Source organism: Anser cygnoides, chromosome 1 (assembly GCF_040182565.1).
Source record: "Anser cygnoides isolate HZ-2024a breed goose chromosome 1, Taihu_goose_T2T_genome, whole genome shotgun sequence".
Taxonomy (NCBI): domain Eukaryota; kingdom Metazoa; phylum Chordata; class Aves; order Anseriformes; family Anatidae; genus Anser; species Anser cygnoides.
The window spans coordinates 193,811,058-193,830,689 of NC_089873.1; the positions used below are offsets into that span (position 1 = coordinate 193,811,058).

At 35.9% G+C, this 19,632-nt stretch overlaps 1 protein-coding gene across 5 annotated transcripts in view; it reads right to left on the reverse strand.

The window, feature by feature from the left end:
* PARP4 (poly(ADP-ribose) polymerase family member 4) overlaps window positions 1–19,632 on the reverse strand; it is a 49,996-nt gene that overhangs the window by 16,868 nt on the left and 13,496 nt on the right. For all 5 annotated transcript variants that reach the window (XM_048047059.2, XM_013188232.3, XM_066989793.1 and 2 more), the window contains 16 exons: window positions 17,948–18,121; window positions 15,852–16,012; window positions 12,937–13,074; window positions 12,047–12,145; window positions 11,649–11,832; window positions 10,717–10,879; window positions 10,041–10,165; window positions 8,224–8,355; window positions 7,887–7,973; window positions 7,211–7,375; window positions 6,287–6,333; window positions 4,531–4,612; window positions 3,952–4,089; window positions 2,023–2,218; window positions 1,711–1,781; window positions 61–248 (listed from right to left, as the gene is read on the reverse strand). In XM_048047059.2, coding sequence (XP_047903016.2) covers window positions 61–248; window positions 1,711–1,781; window positions 2,023–2,218; window positions 3,952–4,089; window positions 4,531–4,612; window positions 6,287–6,333; window positions 7,211–7,375; window positions 7,887–7,973; window positions 8,224–8,355; window positions 10,041–10,165; window positions 10,717–10,879; window positions 11,649–11,832; window positions 12,047–12,145; window positions 12,937–13,074; window positions 15,852–16,012; window positions 17,948–18,121 — 2,150 coding nt within the window. The remainder of the gene's footprint in view (window positions 1–60; window positions 249–1,710; window positions 1,782–2,022; window positions 2,219–3,951; window positions 4,090–4,530; window positions 4,613–6,286; window positions 6,334–7,210; window positions 7,376–7,886; window positions 7,974–8,223; window positions 8,356–10,040; window positions 10,166–10,716; window positions 10,880–11,648; window positions 11,833–12,046; window positions 12,146–12,936; window positions 13,075–15,851; window positions 16,013–17,947; window positions 18,122–19,632) is intronic.

The following is a 19,632-nucleotide window of genomic DNA, read 5'->3' on the forward strand; positions in this document are numbered from 1 at the left end:
CTCATTTCAAATTAATTATCAGTCACTTAAAATAAAATTGCTGGTTAACTTTGTACTTACCCAACACCACATGTAAATAACCTTGTATGGTAGACATTATCTTTCACAATCTGGAATGTCACACTCTCATTCTGAATGTGTCCATCAGATATAAGAAGGAGGTTTCGGTGTCCTTGAGAAGGAAATAGCAAACTTAAGTAACGTAAGGTCTTCCACAGATCAGTGTTTCCCAATGTTGCAGTAGCTGACTGAAAAGTAAAGTATTACAATTTTAGTTTGAACTTAATTTACCTTTTTCAAAATAACATATAATGCAGAATTTATTATTTAGTATACAGTTCTTCTGGTTCCCAAATATAAATGATTATTCTTAAATTTTATTTTGTTCCTGCTCTTCCATAATTATGATTAGAGATGGAGTTTAAGGTTCATATCACACTGTATTTTCTCTGGGTTATGCAAAACAATGCATAGGCAAGATATATAAGAAAAATTATAAACTCTTCAGAGCTTTCAGTTATCAGTGGTTTGGGGACGTCCTGAACAGTTTTAATCCAGACTATTGCATCTAAGAGCTATTTACAGCTCCATCTTTTAATTTGTTTAAGCCACTTTCTGAACTGAACTACAGTTTACCCTCAACAGCAAGTGTGACAAGGAGTTCCACTGTGTATTATGCTGTTTTTCGAGTGACTTTATACGTGGACAGATAGCGGTAGGACAAGGGGGAATGGGTTTAAACTAAAAGAGGGAAGATTTGGATTAGATTCTTTACTCAGAGGGTGCTGAGGCAAGTTGCCCAGAGAAGCTGTGGATGCCCCATTCATGGAGATGTTCAAGGACAGGTTAGATGGGACCCTGGGCAACCTCATTCAGTGGGTGGCATCCCTGCCTATTGCAGGGGGGTTGGAATTAGATGATCTGTAAGGTCATTTCTAAACCAAGCCATTCTATGATTCTATGATTCTGTTTAGTTTTCCTTATAAATCCACTGATTTATCATTTTGTTGGATATCCTCTGATCCTTAAGAGGTGAGAAACAGCAAATAATCACCCAAAAGTATTTTTTTCTTGTCACTAAAATTCCTTTGGCCTAAATGCTGGCTTCACTTACAAATTACAGATTTCCAGAAGGAAGTCTAAACATCTGGAAGCACTTCTTTATTGTGCAGGTGAGGGAGCCCTGGCACAGGTTGCCCAGAGAAGCTGTGGAGTCTCTTCCTTGGAAGTCTCCAAAAGCCGCCTGGACGTGGTCCTGAGCAGCCTGCTCTGGGTGTTCCTGCTTGAGCAGGGGTTAGGACCAGGTGACCTCCAGAGGTCCCTTCCTACCTCAGCCATTCCTGTGATTCTGTGATTTTGTGAAGGAAATAATTTCCTCTCTTATGCTGTGAGCAGGGCAATGAGAGGCATGAACTCCGAAAGACAAATTTAGGAGGAAACATTGAAAAAATGTTCTTACACTTATATCTACTTAGCTTCAAAATAACAACTTAAGCAATCACTTTAAACTGAACAGGAATTAATATTCAGATGTGGTTGTGCTTGTTACTAGGGAAAATAGGTTTCAAATAGTCTAAATCATAAAAAAAATATCTTAGAAGCTGGCTTAAAGAAAAAGAAAACAAGATGAAAAGTTGGATAACTTCTGCAAAGATAAACATTCCTTTTAAAGAAACATTCTTTAGAATACAAACAAACTGATTTACTTACTGTAATAAACTCGGTCAGTGATGCCAGATCCTTTAAGATGTCCTTTGAAAATGGGGAAAATTCTGTGAAATCTGTGAACAAACATTGATATTAGGAGCATTAAAATATTTAGCATGGGGCAACACTGTGGAAACACAAGTTTAAGTTTTATGACTAGAATATCAGAGTAGAAATATGCCATACTGCTACACATTCCAAGTTGCAATTCAGTGTGTTAAGCTGGTCTGATAACAATGATGCATATAAAGTTATTAAGTCATGGCAAGAAGGTAAAAGGTGGCTCACAGTTATAAAGGAAACAGAGAAACTCACTTGTGCCAAATTTGACTACATTCACATTTTGTCTGAAACCAAGTTGTTTCAAAGCGTGTAAAGCAATCTGCTTTGCTTCCCGTAACATTGAACCTGCCATGGAATTTGAGCAATCTAATAAAATAATAATTTCACTGGACAGCTGCTCTTCATCAAACGCTGCTTCAAACTCTGGTTGGAATACGAGCATGCAAGCCTACAGACACACAAACAAAATCAGTGCAGTGAATAAATGCTATTGCATTAGAAGTGTACCCAAGCATCTCCATTTTTCTCATTATGGAATGAGAGCAGAATATAGCCATATTTGAAAGTTTGAGTTAATATATTTCATTTACTCTTATTTAGTGAGAAGTGCAACTTCTCTATCCTTTACATATAACTTAAGCCTCACATGAACAACTGAAAAAGGGATTTTGATGTTCAATGTTTTTATCTGATTTACTCTCCAGCAAACAGCATTGGATTCTCTTCTCAAAGTTAAAAAAATCACAGATGATATTTTTCATAATCATCACTGCCACCATCAGTTTGTTAGAAGGAGTAGAATTATATATATATATATATCTGCAAAGCAGAGAAATGCATATTGTCCTTGCTATGAACAGAGATGCTATAAAACACAAAGGCTTTCAAAAGTGGAGCAATGAAATGCTGGAAGGAGTGAAAGTGTTTCCAATAGCACACAAAGGTTTGCAGTCTGGAAGCACAAACAGAAATTTCTTTCTTTTTCCATTCCTCAGGGGAATATCTGTATTATTGAAGCCGTGAAACAAATGTTCCTAAACTAATCCTTTTAAACTAAACAATTCTGATTAAAAGAAGAAAAATAGGAGACATCATTGTCAAAAAGAAAACAATCTAATCTGTCATTTTACTCGTTTTACTCAATTTCAGCATTGGATTGACAGATTGGTAATACCAAGACTTTACATTTCACCTCTGCAGCATTTTGCCTTATTAAAAAAAAAAAAAAGCATCTGAAAATAGCTAAAAGTGCCACAGACTTCACTTTTATACCAGAAAAGAACAGCTGTGGTCACAAAAAATGGAGGAGGATGAAACAGTTTCTAATAAACTGGAATCACATCTTTTAAGATATGCTCTTAAGTTCTAAACGCATTTCTCAGGCAAGGAGTGTATGAAGGTAAGAAGAGGTTGAACTGTTCTTTTCTTTCCTATTCAACCTTTTATTAATGTTTTCCAGTTGTAATAATGAGCTCTTCTGACACAGCCAGATTCTGTTTGTAAGTGATCCAGAGTGTTTGAACTGCTTTCTATGTCTTTTTCACTTGTTAGTGAAAAATATGAGATGTAAATGCCTTTGAAAATAGTCACTGCAACAGTAGTAACTACACCAGAATGCAAGATCTTCTAAGAAGGCCAGGTGCCTTAAGATAAAACACTGCTGGGTTATATAAATATTTGTGTGTGAGTTGTAAATAGTATTACAAACTTATTACAAATTTAATGATTTAAAATGTTATTTAATTTTTAGTTAGAATACAGACTGCATGACTCTGAAGCTACTTAGTTCCAGCCTCAGCCACAACTTATTTGTTCACTTCCACTTCTGTAAACGTAACATCTGCATCAAACAGTGTAGTCACATTTCTGTGAAATACAAACAGGAGCACAACAGTTAGAAAAAAAGTATTTTAACAGAAATATGATTGGACACTGTGTTGAAATTGTGCCTCCACCTTCAGTCTATTACAAGGCAAAGGATAAAACAAAATCAACAAGATTTTATGGAACTGAAAACTCATTTTTGGAGAATACTCAGCTTAATAGAGAGATTAAATTGAATACTGCCTATCGTGTGAAATTGTTCTTCATCTTCTACCCATCGAAACCAAACTGTTTCTGTTTGTTATGTTTTAGCATATTCAGTATTACCTCATGAACTGTGTAACAGTTATGCCATACCTCACTCCTTTGGTTGGGATGCTTCTCTACCCACATTCGGGGTAGATAGGCTTGAGAAATCCATATATCTAGACCAAAGCCACTGCTGTCCAAGCAGCTGTTTTTCACAGTCTTAATTACAGCCTTGCACTCTGTTTTCTAGCAGGGGAAAAAATAGGCATTTAAATATTTGTTTAATAACAGCTCAGTGAATGTTTTTTACTAGTACAAAATAAAGTTGTCATTCGTGAGGATGGGGAATGATGACAGCACAGTTAATAGGGGTAGTACCAAAAGTCTTTTCTAGAAAGATTATATAAAATTTAAAAGGTGCAGTTGCTGTGTACATATTATATTCTTTAAAATATCATTCACTTTCCTAAATGTGTTTTAAAATATGAAAACAAACAAAACAAAAAGGATTCAAGCACAACATCTTTATCTGAGAAAAACAGAGAAGCTACCAGTGTGCAGAAGGAATACCGCACAAAGCCACTCGATATACAACACACATTTCCTAGGATTAAAGTTCCTTTTTAAATACACAGCAGAACTGCTACGGCAGGCGCCTTATTTTAAGTTATTTTGAAATTAGTTTACCTTTATTTTAAGTTTGTGTGTCCAACTATATAGGCGTTCAATGCTATAGGGCATCTCAATAGACATATCCAAGGAGAATCCACTGAAAATAGAGAACAGAAACGAATGGTGGTCCAGGGAAGACGATGATTAATCTGCATGCAATGACATCTCCACAAGAACAAGCTATGTTTCCTGACCTTTTAAGCTCACTAGATGAAAGTGGAGAATACTAAACTATTTAGAAAAGTTTCTGTCTCTGTCCCCACTGTTTTTTTAAGGTCTTCAGATTGCATTTTGCCAATTTCAGCCAATCTTGTCTCATAAAATAAGGTTATCTTCTCTCTTCACTACTTACCGGTTTGTGTATCTTGGGATTGAATTAGCCATTTTTGCCACACTATCACAATGGTTATTCACTCCAGGTTGCTGACTCACCACAAGCCTGGGTTATTGGTAGTTACTACATTCCAGGATATCATCTCCTAAAATGTAGGTGTGTAGGGCTGCAAACGTTTCCTTTATGCGTACCCTTCCATTGGTCAGTCTTACATTTTGGTAAATTGCTTCTTTTAAAAACTATCATTGACCACTCTGAGTCCTAACCTCAATATTATTGAATGCACCATGAATCTGTGTATCCTCTGCACAGTATATGAGCAATTATTTTCTATTTACAATCACATCTCCATTATCTTTAAGATGCTTGTGGATAAAATATGCAATAGGTATGCACAGTCCCAGAGCAGCGGCAGAACCAGACCGAAGCAAGGAAAAATTAATATATTATTAAGCATTATATGAATGTTTGCAGCTAACTCAGATATCTTTGCGTTGCTGTCTCTAGGACATGATGCTGGAAAGTGAGTTAATAATACCTGACCTCCATCCTCACACAGTAACTATTCTTAAACGTTTCCCAATTTTTATTCACATTTTCTAGTTGAGTTGTCCCTTCACATTAAAATTAAATTGTATTATAATTTTAAATATGTTTTTAACAACTGGATGTGTATTATATGAACATGTGAATTTATTTCTGATATGCATATGCCAGAAATAGCACCAAATCTTCAGTTGATCAGTACAATATTTCTACTAACCAACAGTAACTGTACTGAATAAAAGCAAGGTAACAGTATGGAGCACTACTTCAGGATTAAATACAATTTGAGAAAATTACAACAGATGTGGCTTTGTGCCAGCTTTGCAGCTAGAACAGAGGACATGCTCATGAAAAACACTTTTCATTTGTTTTTAATACGGAAAATTCAATTCCCTGAATAACGTAAGTTTTGACACATTTACTGCTACTGCTACCTACATGCCTTGCGATTCCAGTTGAGAACAGCCACATGCAGAAACATTACCGGGAATAAAGTTAAAACATTCTGTTTCCAAGAAGTCTTACTTTACCAGCAACATCGTTGTTTCAGATAATTTTATTTTTTAATTTAAAATACAAGTGCAAAGAAAGGCTAAAACGTTAAGTGCAATGAGACTGCAAATATGAAGATCACGTAGGCTCATTAAATTTTGTGACTTGGGAATTTATGTATAAACCTTAGTAACAGAAATGTTTCTGAAACAAAAGGAAATATTTATGATAGCACCTATCTAAGGATGACAGATTAGAATGAAACAAGAAATTAAACTAGTCTCTTGGTAATACAAATATTCCATGTAAACAGAAAAACATTAAATGCAGATGTCTTAACTAAATGATTTAAAAGTATTGATAATAAATCAAATTATAGTATTAATGAAAGCAACTTACTTCTTCAGTGTTTTTATTTGTCTAACACAAACCTTCTTTATTGCATCCTACAAAAGAAAAAAAAATCTTATACTGCACCAGTTAAGAAGTATTTGTATGTAATCCCTGACACTTCTATCCAGCTGGAGCTCCTTTCTCTTATTCTATCACTAAGATATGATTGTCTGGAACCCTGTTTACTTCATTCATTCATATGGCTTTGTCATCTGAGCATCACTGCAGCTAAAATTCAGATGAGCCTGCATATGCTTCTCTCCCAAAAACACAATGAACTTCAGAACTCAGTATAATACAGCTCTGAAGCAGAAGGCATGACTGTTGAACGGTCAGACATACGACACAGCTATATAATCTCACAGGGAGTAGGACCACTAGGACCACCTTTGGCTGTTTGCCAGCATTTAAACAGAGATGACCTCCCCTCCCACCTGAACAATTCCTGAGCCATCAGGGAGATCCAAAGAAACAGATGGGAAACCTGGTCAAAGGAGGCAGAGAAGGGTAATAGCAGGGTTCAGCAGATGCTCAGCTGCTGTTTCATCATGGATATAAACAATGCCTACTTTCCTGCAAGCCAAAGGAGGAACAGCAACACAGGAACAGCAGATAACTCAAAATATGAGATCTAGCTTAAACATGTTTCAACTCAAGTCAACTTTTCAAGTACTGCAATAGTAAATAAATCCTCGGAGATATTACAGGCTTTCTACTTGTCATGGCATTCCTAAGCTTGTGTTCACACTGCTTTTTAACAATCCTGTTATGACAAGAATGATAAGCACAATTATCTTTTAATAAAAAGAGAAGAAATTAAACAGAAGATAATCATGATCTTACTGAACTCTCTTGTGTAACTGCAATCCCCTAGGTACAAAATCCGTGCTTCAAAAGAAGATGCTATTTTAAGATTGCATTTTAACAAACCTGCGTATTTTCTTTCAGTGCTTTGTCCTGTTGCCATGGTGATACAGAAGCAGGCATATGAAAAGTGATACAACCGTTCTGACAACTCAGTTCAGTGATATAGGTGATTTTGATCAGAACTGTAGAGTTTGGAGATAAATTCCCAACACTTATTACAAAAATATCCTAAAAAAAGAGACTAGATTTAATGATATTGTTGAAGCTCATGTTTTCCAAAACAATAATTGAATTGGTGGTTCAGCACAATGAATCTAAATGCTAACACAGAAAATACTACTTGCTTTTTGAGAAGTATAAGGAAAAATGATGCTAAGACAAGAAATATTAACCTTTTAATAGCTCTTCAAGATTTCTGGGCAAAACTGATCAGTAATAACTAAATAAATCAATCTTTTATTAAAAAAAAAAAAAGGCAAAAAAAGCGCTGTGATTTCTTTAAAAGTGTAAGCTCCTAAAAGAGAAATATCTGTTTTATATAAGCTATGGAACATACTTGAAGAAATAATAGCAGTTTTCAAAAAGGATCAAATGTATGGTCCAAATAAGTTCTTCCCAACAAAGACACGACTGAGCAAATATTCTGATGGGAATATTCACGCATGCCCAGATAATCTATCTGTAATCTGACAAATGCAAAATTTTCAAATAGGTTATGAAACCATGCTGTTCAACGTACCGGTGCATCTTGGTCCATTAGATAAGCTCCATCGCCCTGACTGACAGCTTTACGATATTCTCTATGTGCTTGTTTCTTTTCTTTAACCTATGAAAAATAAGTAAATAAAACACAAAATAAGTGTTTTCATCTCTATAAACAGAACACTTTCATCTCTATATACAGAACACAGTATTCTCTTACATGACGTTACCACATGACAGTCAAGTGGTAACAACAAAGAACTTGAGAGAAAACAAAATTAATTTTGGTGTTGTACGCTTTATTACTAAATAAGTGCTTTCAAATCTTGACACTGAAGGACCTACATCAAAGGCAGTGTACAGTAACATCTTACCTTTCCAATGATGTGTTTTCCATTGATAAAAGCTTCAAATCCACAAACAGCAGCTTTATCATCCAAAGGAAAAACATATTTAGCTTCAATCGGACTACTGTTTTGATTGGTGTAGGTCTGAAACATTACTACCTGAAATGAACATTTTTTTTTATAGCTCCATAACATTAAAATGTGATTAAACCATCAATACTGTAAGTGTAACAGCATAACTGCTTTGCGCTGCAAAATGTCAATATGTATGCCACAACCTGATGATTTATTTGTATATTAGAAATGAAGGTATAACATTCACCAGTGCTTGGCAAATAAATATCTCACAAAAATGCAAGGAGCTGTGGAATTTTTACTCTCTAAATTATTAATCAAATCTCTTCCAGAAGAAGAGTAATCCATGACCTTACAAAGGTTACTTTATGCAGAGCTGGAGCTGTCAAGCTATTACCTGCAAAAGTTGTAACCACTGCAATAGGTCTTTAATAGTTTCAAGCCAGTAATGTCTAAACAAAAAGCAAGAATAAACAAAACTAATAAAAAAGTTTTATTTAATATTATGATATACCGAAAGGGATGTTTGTATAAGTCTGTATGTGTAGCATCTATTTTCTACTGACAGTATTTCTGCCTCTGAGGTAGCAGATTGCATCTTTCTTTTCACATTTGCTCTTCTGTTTACTTCCCATGCATCCTAACAAAACCCCAGGAATTCCTCACTCGCCTTTGCTGCCGTTCTTCTTGTCCCTTGCCATCGCATCATTTCTGGTTTATGCTCTGTAGCTCTGCTTTATAAACTGCTTTCTGCTTTGGTGGACTGGGTCATAGCACAGATGCTACTGTACAGTAATTCATTCCATAGGAAACCAAACCAAAAAATAAAGACGATCCCTCATGAGAAGAACAGTTGTTCAAAAGGATCAGACTGATCAGACAACAGTTCTGAGTGTCAGAACAGTTTAAGCACAGACTCATCTGACAACAATTCTTCAATCCCTTTACTCTCCCATTTTTGCCCTGCTTTCTTTTTTTAGGACTTCAGCAACAAATAAAAATATGAATTGCTCTTATGAAATTACTTCAGCACTGGACACCCCTGGATACAGATGTTTGTGCAGAGAGACACACACAACAGAACCCAGCAGAACCATAGCTTTTGCATGACCAAGACTGCCCCAGACAGGACTCAGTTGCAGGGGGAATGAGATTGTGGAATTATGCCCCGGGACAGAAAAAAATCCTGTGTCTTGACAGGATGTGTTCTTAGGGCATATATACTAAACAAACACACAAAAAATTTAGTCTGCTTGGCTAACTTTTATTAGCTAATTTTGGCCAAATTTAAATAGCTAATTTTCAAGCTAGAATAGCAAGTTCTTTTGTACTGATTTTACTTGCAACAGCGAATTTAGGTTGTCTAACCAAAGTTAGAAACAAAACACACAAATACATTTCCAGAAATCTTTAATCATCCTAGGTATTTCTCACTGGTTTATAATTCAGCTGGCAAACAGATCACCACGAAGGTCTTTACAAGGGAACAGAATGCATACGCTACTGCAGTAAGTTTCTCTGCAGTGCTGACTTGATTACACATCAACAGAAACAGAATGAAAAATACAGGCAAACCTTTTGCTGACCAAAGAGCATTTGGCACTTGTTTGACTATACACCTCTAAAAATAAAAACTTTTCACTCAGTTTCAGAGTTTTCCTTCATTTAGAGATTGATTTTTTCTTTCTAATGATTAAAAGACTATTTAACAACCAAAATAATTTTTCAGGGCTGACTTACGGGAAGGGACGATAAATAGCATACTTTACCTGTGCTACGAAGTCTATTATCCTTGCCTTAATATGAAAGCCTTCCAAAGGAACAGGATTTCCCAGTCTGTCTTGAAGACCAGTTTTTACTGTATTTGAAATATTTGCACTCGGTAACGCATAGCCTAAACAAAGAGTTTACGAAATAATATTTTTAAATTAAAAATATTTTTTGAAATGCACATTTGGGAAGCAAGTTTGCAACTAATCCTATAACAATGACCCATGTTTACTTCTGCAACTCAGAACACACAAATTAAAAGCAATCCTCACTTTTGTTAAGAATACTTGTGTTGCACTACTGAGCTGTAGGCTGTCACCAGCTCATCACCAGCTCATGATAAGTCTTCAAGGTCTTACAAGGTCTTTGTTTAAAACCTTGCATTTGAATTATTAAAAGACCATCTCATGATTTATGCAAAAGTGCTTCTTGTGCTTCTCTTGAAACACACTGTGACAGGAGGAGTTCCAACTACCATTGGTAATTAGGCTTACAGGAAATCTGTTAAACAGATGCTATATGGATGCCACATAACTAATTTGGTAACATCCACAAATAAACTACAAATGATTTTTTAATAAGCTAGCTGCATACAAGAACTCTAAAAAGCGTTCTGATAAATATTTAGGGAACTTTGAAAGCAAGCCAAAAGCACAAACAGAAAATATTTCTTACTGTCATCCTGTACATGACATCGTGACTCTGGCTCACTGTTATCTTGCTCCAGTTCCACCCCAGTTCCAGGCTGAAATGGTTTTATTTGATCTTCAGGAAGGCAAAACTTAACAACATATCTAATTTTAACCTGTGCAGTTTTGTACACAACAAATTCATCATCCTGAAGAAGCAAAGAAAGGTATTTTACAATAAAAACAAAGCTGTAGGTAATATTTAAAAAATGCAGATTTATTAAGAAATGAGCCTAAATGACATCACTTTTGATAAATACTAAAAATATGACCTTTTTTTTTTTTCACTCCCCTAATCTCTCTTTATCGCTACCATTTACATCTCTGTTATGTTTGCTTTCTCTACACTGCTTATATTTCTTCTTCACTGTAATGCACAATCATTCTTCAGAATAACTAAGAACAAAAAGAAGTAAAAAAATTTGGTGAACATCTAGCCAGTAACTTCATCTGTTTGTGTGCCAGTAAGGCTATCAACCTTGTCTTTGAGTACCAACCTTTAAGGACAGGGATTTTATCAGTTGGATTCTATTCCAAAACAGTGAAACTTCCATGGTACTGATTTCTTATTCCATACAAAGCAGAACAGCACTTCCAAATAGCAATTTCAATGTCATAGATCAGATATCTATAGGATGATTCAGTTATAATAAAAAAGAATGCTAACATATTTCTTTTAAGTATTGTTTTCTTGCAGAAATTTTAAATCTCCTAACAAATAGTCACTTAGAGCCTTTGATGTTTTATATGCACTTTTCAGGCTGTAAAACAGACAAAAGTGATTTTATGCATTACAGTCTAGTGATTTAGTGTCTGAACTGAAACATACAGGTTATACTAATTCTGTTATCTATCACTGGTATAAATAAATCCCAAAGTTGGTGTCTTTTCAAGTGCCCAACACTGCAGGATCAGTACCTCAAAGTCTGAAGAGATGTCTGCTGTCTTACGGACACCATGTACACTGTTATAACCTGATGGTGCATCATTTAATGAAAAATCTCGTTCATACAAATCTAAGCAGGATCCAAGTGCCACATCACAAACTGCAAGGAGTCGGGTTCCATCCATTTCACTGGGTGAAGAATACTTAATACTGGCACTATATGTAAAAAAAGATCACGCACATTTTATTAAAATTGATTTTAAAGTAAAGCTCCTAGGAGTTTAAGGATACACAAATACTTTTGAACAGATGAACATGAAAGAAATAATAATTACGTTACCTTAAGAGTATTAAACATATATCTACTTAATTTGCAAAGTAAAAAGAAAACACAAAGGATAATATCAAAAGATATTGCCATTATTCAGACCTAACAGAATCACTGAAGTAAATGCCACTTCCCAGATTTCCAATGTCAGTTCTTTCCAGGCCATGATCTTCAACAACCACTTTTGGCAAGAGGAGTCCTCTAGAGAAAAAATAAGTCACACAATGAATGAAGTTCAAAATACTTTTGCACAAAGTATGTGGGCTAATACACGTTATGCAATTATGAACTACAGAGGATTAAATCAAAATACACTTTACAAAAACTACACATAGAGACTCAAGGCAAATAAAGTCTATTCATCAAAAAATAAATCCCAAAGTCATATGAATCACCAAGACATTGACTACATAAGCTATGAAGACTGTTTGCTTTTTTCATTCAGCAGAAAAGCAACACATTTCCCAGACTCATTACTATGCCTGAGTGAATCCGTAGAATTGTCATAAAACTAGATATTCCATTATTCCAGGAAATTATGATCATCTAAAATTATTTCAGATAAAGTGGTCATTGGTAAATAATGTGGAAGTGGACAGGAAGACAAGGACTGGAAGGAGGACATCATCAATGGAATTCTTTCCTAAAACAGCATAAATTATCCACACAGCCATTACTCTCCTACTCTCTCCATTTTGTCATCTTTCATCTGGATTTAAACTACAGTCCTCCTCATCATAACCAAATAGCTCCATCACAATGCTAATCCAGCTGGAAAGTAATCACATTTATCATTACAAAAGAATGATTTCCCTTCCAGGGTTCTGTAGGAGCATATGAATGGTTATATAAATGTTAAAGTAAAAATTAGGTTAAACATAATGTAAAAGAGTTTCACAAAAAAAAAGCATTTTTACAAATCAAAATATATTTAATTACAGATAATTAAACCTAACCCAATGTCACAAAAAAAGGGGAATGTAAATTTTTACCTGGAAAGAATTCCCATGAAATTGCGCACAGATGATGCATGGAATAAGGATCGAATATTTCCGAGACTGCCCAGAAATTCTGCTGTTTCACTTACTCTGCCAACACTATACACCTGTAAAATTCTCACTGGACAGTCACTGCAAGAAATTTGAAACGATCTTTGACTCAGAAAATTTGTTTAAGAATGATCTACTGCTAAGAGATAAAGCCTTGTAGTAAATCTCAAAGTAACATTCAATCTTTGGTTTTGGTTGGCAATTTGGGAGGCAAAAAAATAAGTTAACAGCAATAAGAGAAAAATAAGATAACTGCAATTACTGAAAACAGCAGAGATATTTAAAACCTATGACTAAGTTCAAGATTCATTTAGACACTTAGGAAGAAATAAAATATGTGAATTTCATCTGACTTTATGAAATATCTCATTTGATATTTTGGAACCTAAATTCAAAGATGTGATGTATAAACCCCATATAACTCTATGCAGTGCAGAGTCTGGTATTATAGAAGATATTGCCAAATCTATCTTGTACTAAAAATTCTCCTACTGCAAATACTCAGATAACTCACCATCTTGGCTGAACCATAAACATCTTAGAATATTCAGGCTATCTGAATGTAGCAACTTGAACTTCCCAATTAAGAAACACACTTGAGAGGAGGAAAACTTGGGTTGCAATCCCACCTCCAGAAAGATTTATGCATTTTACATACAGTAGTTACTGGGCAGAGCACACAGCGGGATTCATGTCCTTCTCTTGTGATTACACTAAGCAACAGATTCAGACTTCTTTCCATTTTTCTTGCTAGCTGAATGCTTTATTTAGCTACTTGTATAGAGGTCCAAGTAGGAAACAGTGTGCTCACCACCTTCCCTCTGCTTTACCAGTCTGCTATGTACATGTCTTTGGAACATGCTTCCTCAGATGACAGAGCCTGGACTAAGAACTGGGTTGCTCAAGAGTGGCAAGGTAGTGATGCCTTAAGAAATACTCAGAAGATAATATTAGGATTCCAGGATTCCTGGCTGTCACACAGTGAGGAACCTTAGGATTTACAAAACAACTAAGTAGAGGACTTAGGGATCGCAATTTTAAATTTAGATAAATAAAGTAGGCAGTACACTTGGAAAGTAAAAGCAAATCAAACCTTTGCTTACAAGTCAAAGCTTCATGCTTTTAAGATTTAATAAACTTCATCCAGTCTTGAGTTCCTAAATGCTAAAACAATATTGGTAAATAAGACGTAGTTTCTTTTGTATTTTTGAATGCTTTACTCAAACAGTATGGCTTCTTGTGTTGAGGATTACAGACACATTACATCCTAATTTATAAACGTGCTATATGAACTTTAATTTTTTTTGAGAGAACTTGAGCCCTGAGCCTTTAGCATGCTTCTACTGCAGTTGAAATTTTTTTTGAGATTGCTTTTAGTTAAAAAACTAAGGTTGCAAATGCAGAAACTGAAAGGGACTAAATGATCTCTAATTCTTGGAATGTAATTATGCTTTGTTATCTGTTGTATTAGAGACAAAATTTTGGGTGAACAATCCCATGCTTGTAACTAGTTAGATGATCATTGAGCCTATGAGTTAGTTTATAGGCCCTAAATCTGATAACTGTGATCCAGAAAGAGCAGTCCTGTGTATTCACATAACAGCTAATTTCCAAAAGGCTTACTTAATTGGTTCTGTCTCAAAGAACTGTAAGGTGGAATTGAGTCACATAAAACTCTTTCTATTAATTTTAAATGACTTCATTTAGACAAAATGTCAAGTACTCACAAGTACTGAACTTTGCCAAAAACCAACAGAAGGTTCCATGTTTGAGCACAGTGCTCCTTCCATATTTGAGCAATTCGTATTTGGGTACAACTGCTTAGTAACCAGTAGTTGCTAGGGTTTAGGCCTTAGCAAGGGCCTGAGCTGCTAAACACTACATTTACTCAGTAAAAAACTTGAAGTGACTTGCTCTCTCTATAACTGCCTGAAAGAAGATTGCAACAAGGAGGACATTGATCTCTTTTCTCAGGTGACAAGCGATAGGACACGAGGCAATGGCCCCAAGTTGCACCAAGGGAGGTTTAGATTGGGTATCAGGAAGGATTTCTTCTTGGAAAGGGTGGTTAGGCACTGGAATGGGCTGCCCAGGGAGGTGGTGGAGTCACCATCCCTGGAGGTATTTAAGAGCCATGTGGATGTGGCTCTTAGGGACAGGGTTTAGTGGTGGACTTGCCTATTATTCTATTTAATGTTCTTGACATTGGCTTCTGATTGGGTACCCTGTGTTTTTTGATTAACTAATGAATTTTAAAAATGGGTAAACATGGAGAAGTAAATTTAAAGAGAATGTCGTTCTAGAAATTGATTATTCAAATCCACAGAATAAATTCCCAGAAATACATGTTTTTCATACTACTGAAAGCTACCTGAAAAGGGACATCAAGTTCTGTAGATAATAAAAAGATGACCAGGTAGTCCACCCCTGCTTCCCATCTACTCCATCATATTTATTCTAATAACACACAGAAAGAAATATTTGTTTTTCTCAGCAACCCCCCAAGTTTTATTTTGATGTTCACTTTCCCTGTATTCTATAAAATACCTGGAAATAAATATAGCAAAACAGAATGAACAAGCCTAAAAGCCATATATCTTCTTTAAATAGCTCCTATATATATAGACAGCATTTCACAATTTAAAAAGGGGAAAAAATTAACAATATTCTCACTTTCAGTTTTCTGAATTTACTTTAATTGGTTCTAGTATAGGTTATGGCAAATATGCCTGCTCTGCAATCCCATTAGTTTGACACTGCATAGTAACAGAACCTAATAATTCAGTCCTTTTTAGAGGCATTTTGTGCACCATACCTTGCATGTTACTACAATCATTGCGCAACCGTTAAACACTCACTTGTAATTGTTTTTTAACACTTGCTGTGCAACATTGAGAAATTCATCACTCATTGGATCAACAGCTTCAATCTTGCACCTCAGGGCCTTGTATTTGGCCAAAGATGTTGGGTTTGGGCATGACATATTCGTTTCTTGTATATTAAGCATGTCTCGGATGAGCTGGAAAATAAAAGACAGAAATTTATGAATACTTGTTACATTTTAATTAAGAAACCACACAAAAAAGACTAAATTAGATAAAGTGACAGTGCAGCAACAACAAAAAGAATATGGAAAAGAACATTTCCACTCGCTAGATAAGAAGTGGAACATGAGCAAACAGCTGTAGAATCCCATGAAAACAAAACAGAAGAAAAAAGGTACGCAGGTGATAAATTGTTTCTGTACAACTTCAAATCAAGCTTTGCATCGAGCCTGCTCATAACAGCTCCAGGGACCAGTATTTGTGCTTGGATACCATTTTGATTTTGCTTTTGAGGCAATCCTGACTTACTAGAATCTTATCATATTGTCCCTGATGCCCCTGTCCAGTCAGGGTGATAGCACAAGGCATCCATGTACTTTTCTCAGATCAAGAGAAAGGACATCTAACTTAAAAAAAATATGTAATGCTAAACTTCACTGAGTCATGGGAAAACTTTATAAGACATAGTAGTTTTTTGATAGCAGACGGCTTCCAAGGTTAAAAGTGCTATTATTATTCTTTTAGAACGATAGAGAGCCACCTTCTCTCTACCTCTCCCCCTTTATTTTTTGTGACTTACAGAGGACTGACTTCTGTATACCCTTTGCCAAAGCCAAGAAGTATCTCTGGCAGAATCTATGGAATTTACATTATAATTGTAATACAAGGAGAAAATTTGAGTTTGCTCTATATTTACAAGTATGATGTAGTTGTCAGGGCCCTGAGTGCCTCACCTCTCACCTCTCCTGAAACTCTGGCTGCTTGAGATTAGAGCCAGCTTTGACAGTGAAGCTGTGGGGCCTGAAAGAGAGCTGTGGGAAGACTCGGTGGAGTCCTACCCCTTCTCCACTCAAGAGATGTCTTTACGCTAAGGCTTTTGCCCTTGGTTTCTTGGCTGAGCTATGTTGCAGACATGTCTACATCCAGCCTTGTATGTCCTTGGTTCTGACTCAGATCCTGTGGACTTGAGTTCCCAGTTTGACCTTTGACCAGCTGGACAAGCTCATGATGAGGGGGCAATCTGGACCGTTGTCTGACCCCGTTAACTGTCACCAGCCGTCACTATCTGCTGCTCTGCTCCTAACTGGGTACTGCAGTACTTCCCTGTCAGTGCAGTGACTGCTCTGGCCTTGCTCACTTTCACCCCTAGCCCCGGTCACCTGCCCTTGCTGCTCTCTGACAGCTGCTGGATGCAAGGGCTGCATCTGTGTGCACACTCAGCACACCTCGTCATCAGTTCTCCTGGCAGAGTAACTAAATTCCTGCCTGACTGAACTGCTACACAACTTAAAAATGAAGGAAGTGACTAAATGCAGAAACTGTGAGGGGGAGACGAGATGGGGATCCTTGGAGATTCCCCTAGGCAGGGCTGCTGTGCTTAGACCAACTGATAGATGCTATTTGCAGTCCAGGGAAGTCCCCTGAGCAGTTTGTGCTGTAGATGTAGGAACAGACCAATAGACAGATAATTTTAAATCATCTTTTGAAACTGTTCCTGCATACGTGGAAAAGGAAAGGTCATGAAGAACAGTCTTTGTACATAGTTAAAATAGTTTAGAAGTATTTTGTATGTAGTTTATGATAGTCAAAAGAAACTGACTATGTGTATGCTGAAGCAGTTGCCAGAGTCAGCAGGATGATAACATCAGTTTCATGTGTCTCATTTAATCCAGCTGAAGATGCCATCATAACAATAACTGCAGTGGAAACCCTGTCACCATCTGGATGGCAATTGATCCTCCTCTTCAACACATTCAGTACCCCCCATGAGCATTACTTTATTCAAAAGATTCCAGCAAGTTACTTTTTTTAAACTGACAGTCTGTGACTGTCAATTTATCTACCGAGCGTGTTCAAAATTTGTGTAGCACATTGCAGATTTGGGCTCACTATCAGTTTGGAAAAGTTACCTGACACAGGTCCTGTTTTCTAGATAACAGCTTTTTGGAAACTTTATAGTCTATTTCAGTTTTGTGACGTATAAGTTCATAGAATTCCATCATCATCTCTTGTAGCGCTGCCTCACCAGCTCCCTCAGCCAGTCCATTCTTTACCTGGAGCAAAATACCTTCTGCTTTGCTCACCTTTAAGAGAAGAGATTATTAAGCTGAAAGCCATTGCAAAATTACTGGTAGAACGCAAAGCAACAAATACTGAAAATGGATAATTTGATTCCATGTTGAAATAAAACTTGAACTCTTTGTTAATGCAATATCCACCAAAAATGTACTTACATCTCAGCTATGAAAATGGTTTTTAGAAGTCAGACATTATTCTACCCTTATACTGGGCTACTTGCTAAGTACCTTGGAGGAGCTAAGAGGCAGTAAAATAACCCCTCTGAAATAAAACAGAATATGAATCAGATTGAAAGGTAATGATACTTAACATACATTGACTCACATTGTTAGCTTTAATACATTGATGAAATAACTACACATATTAGATGATAATAAATTTCTTACTAAATTTCTAACTGCATTAGTTTATCCTAAAATACATAAAACAGAGTAGAAATACTATTTATAAAATGCAACCTACTGATCAAAAGAAAGTAATGAGTCATTTTAGACAGTTTCTCTAGACAGATAATCTATATATTTGCTTGTGTCTGCATATTAATTCTCACGTGGAAATTTTTTACAGAATGCTCTATGTTATTTTATATTCTTGGGGCAGGAGGAAAAAGGCAAAGTACCCTTTAATTTACATGAGCCATAGGCAACAGCTAGTAAAATGCTGACATTAGAGGCTGCATAACAAAGTCTTACTTCAGTTCAATATTGACCCAAGGCTGGTCTCAGTCTCACAAAGGCCTTCAGAAAAAAAATGGAAAGTTAATCTAACTGAACAGCAACCCACTTCTTTGTTTCAAATATCCGGAGATTTTTTCTTTCTACACAAATGCTATTTCTCTGGCAAACTAATTAGAAGTGGGAAAAGGTAGTGAAAACAGTTTTAGCATTTTCTTACAAATCATTGCGTCTTTTAGGTTTATGATTCAGCTTTTTCAAAAACTACCAATGATCGAACATTATTTATCAAACTATCAACTATTTGTCAAATTTCACCTACCCAAAATATGGTAGGAATCTTGATATTGAAACAACTGCACCTCATAGAAAACATCTACAACAAACAGAATTTCTTTTGCCTTTGCTGATTTATGAAATGCACTCACTACTGTCTCTGAGTAAATGTATAAAGCATCACTAATATACCACTTACTCATCACAACCTACATGAATGTATACTTCCATATCAAAAAGTGAAAGAAATATTCTCCTACTATAAATCAATTGAAGAGAATCAAAAGTGTCTTATGTATAAAGATCAGGGCAAAGTCATTCTAGAATTAGGGAACTTCTACCAGCAAAGCTCTTCCAATTTAAAACCAACATAATCTCCAAATATTTTTTCCTCCAGTACTAACAGAGATGAAAAAAAACTGCTGTCAAGCAGCCATGACTTAAATTATACAAACTTAAATCACATGAATAAATGTTAGCCTCCTAACTGTTTAGGAAGGAAAGCAAAACCACTGAGGTATGTGGAAAAAAAAAGGATTAAATGAACCATACAGTTAACAGAGGGA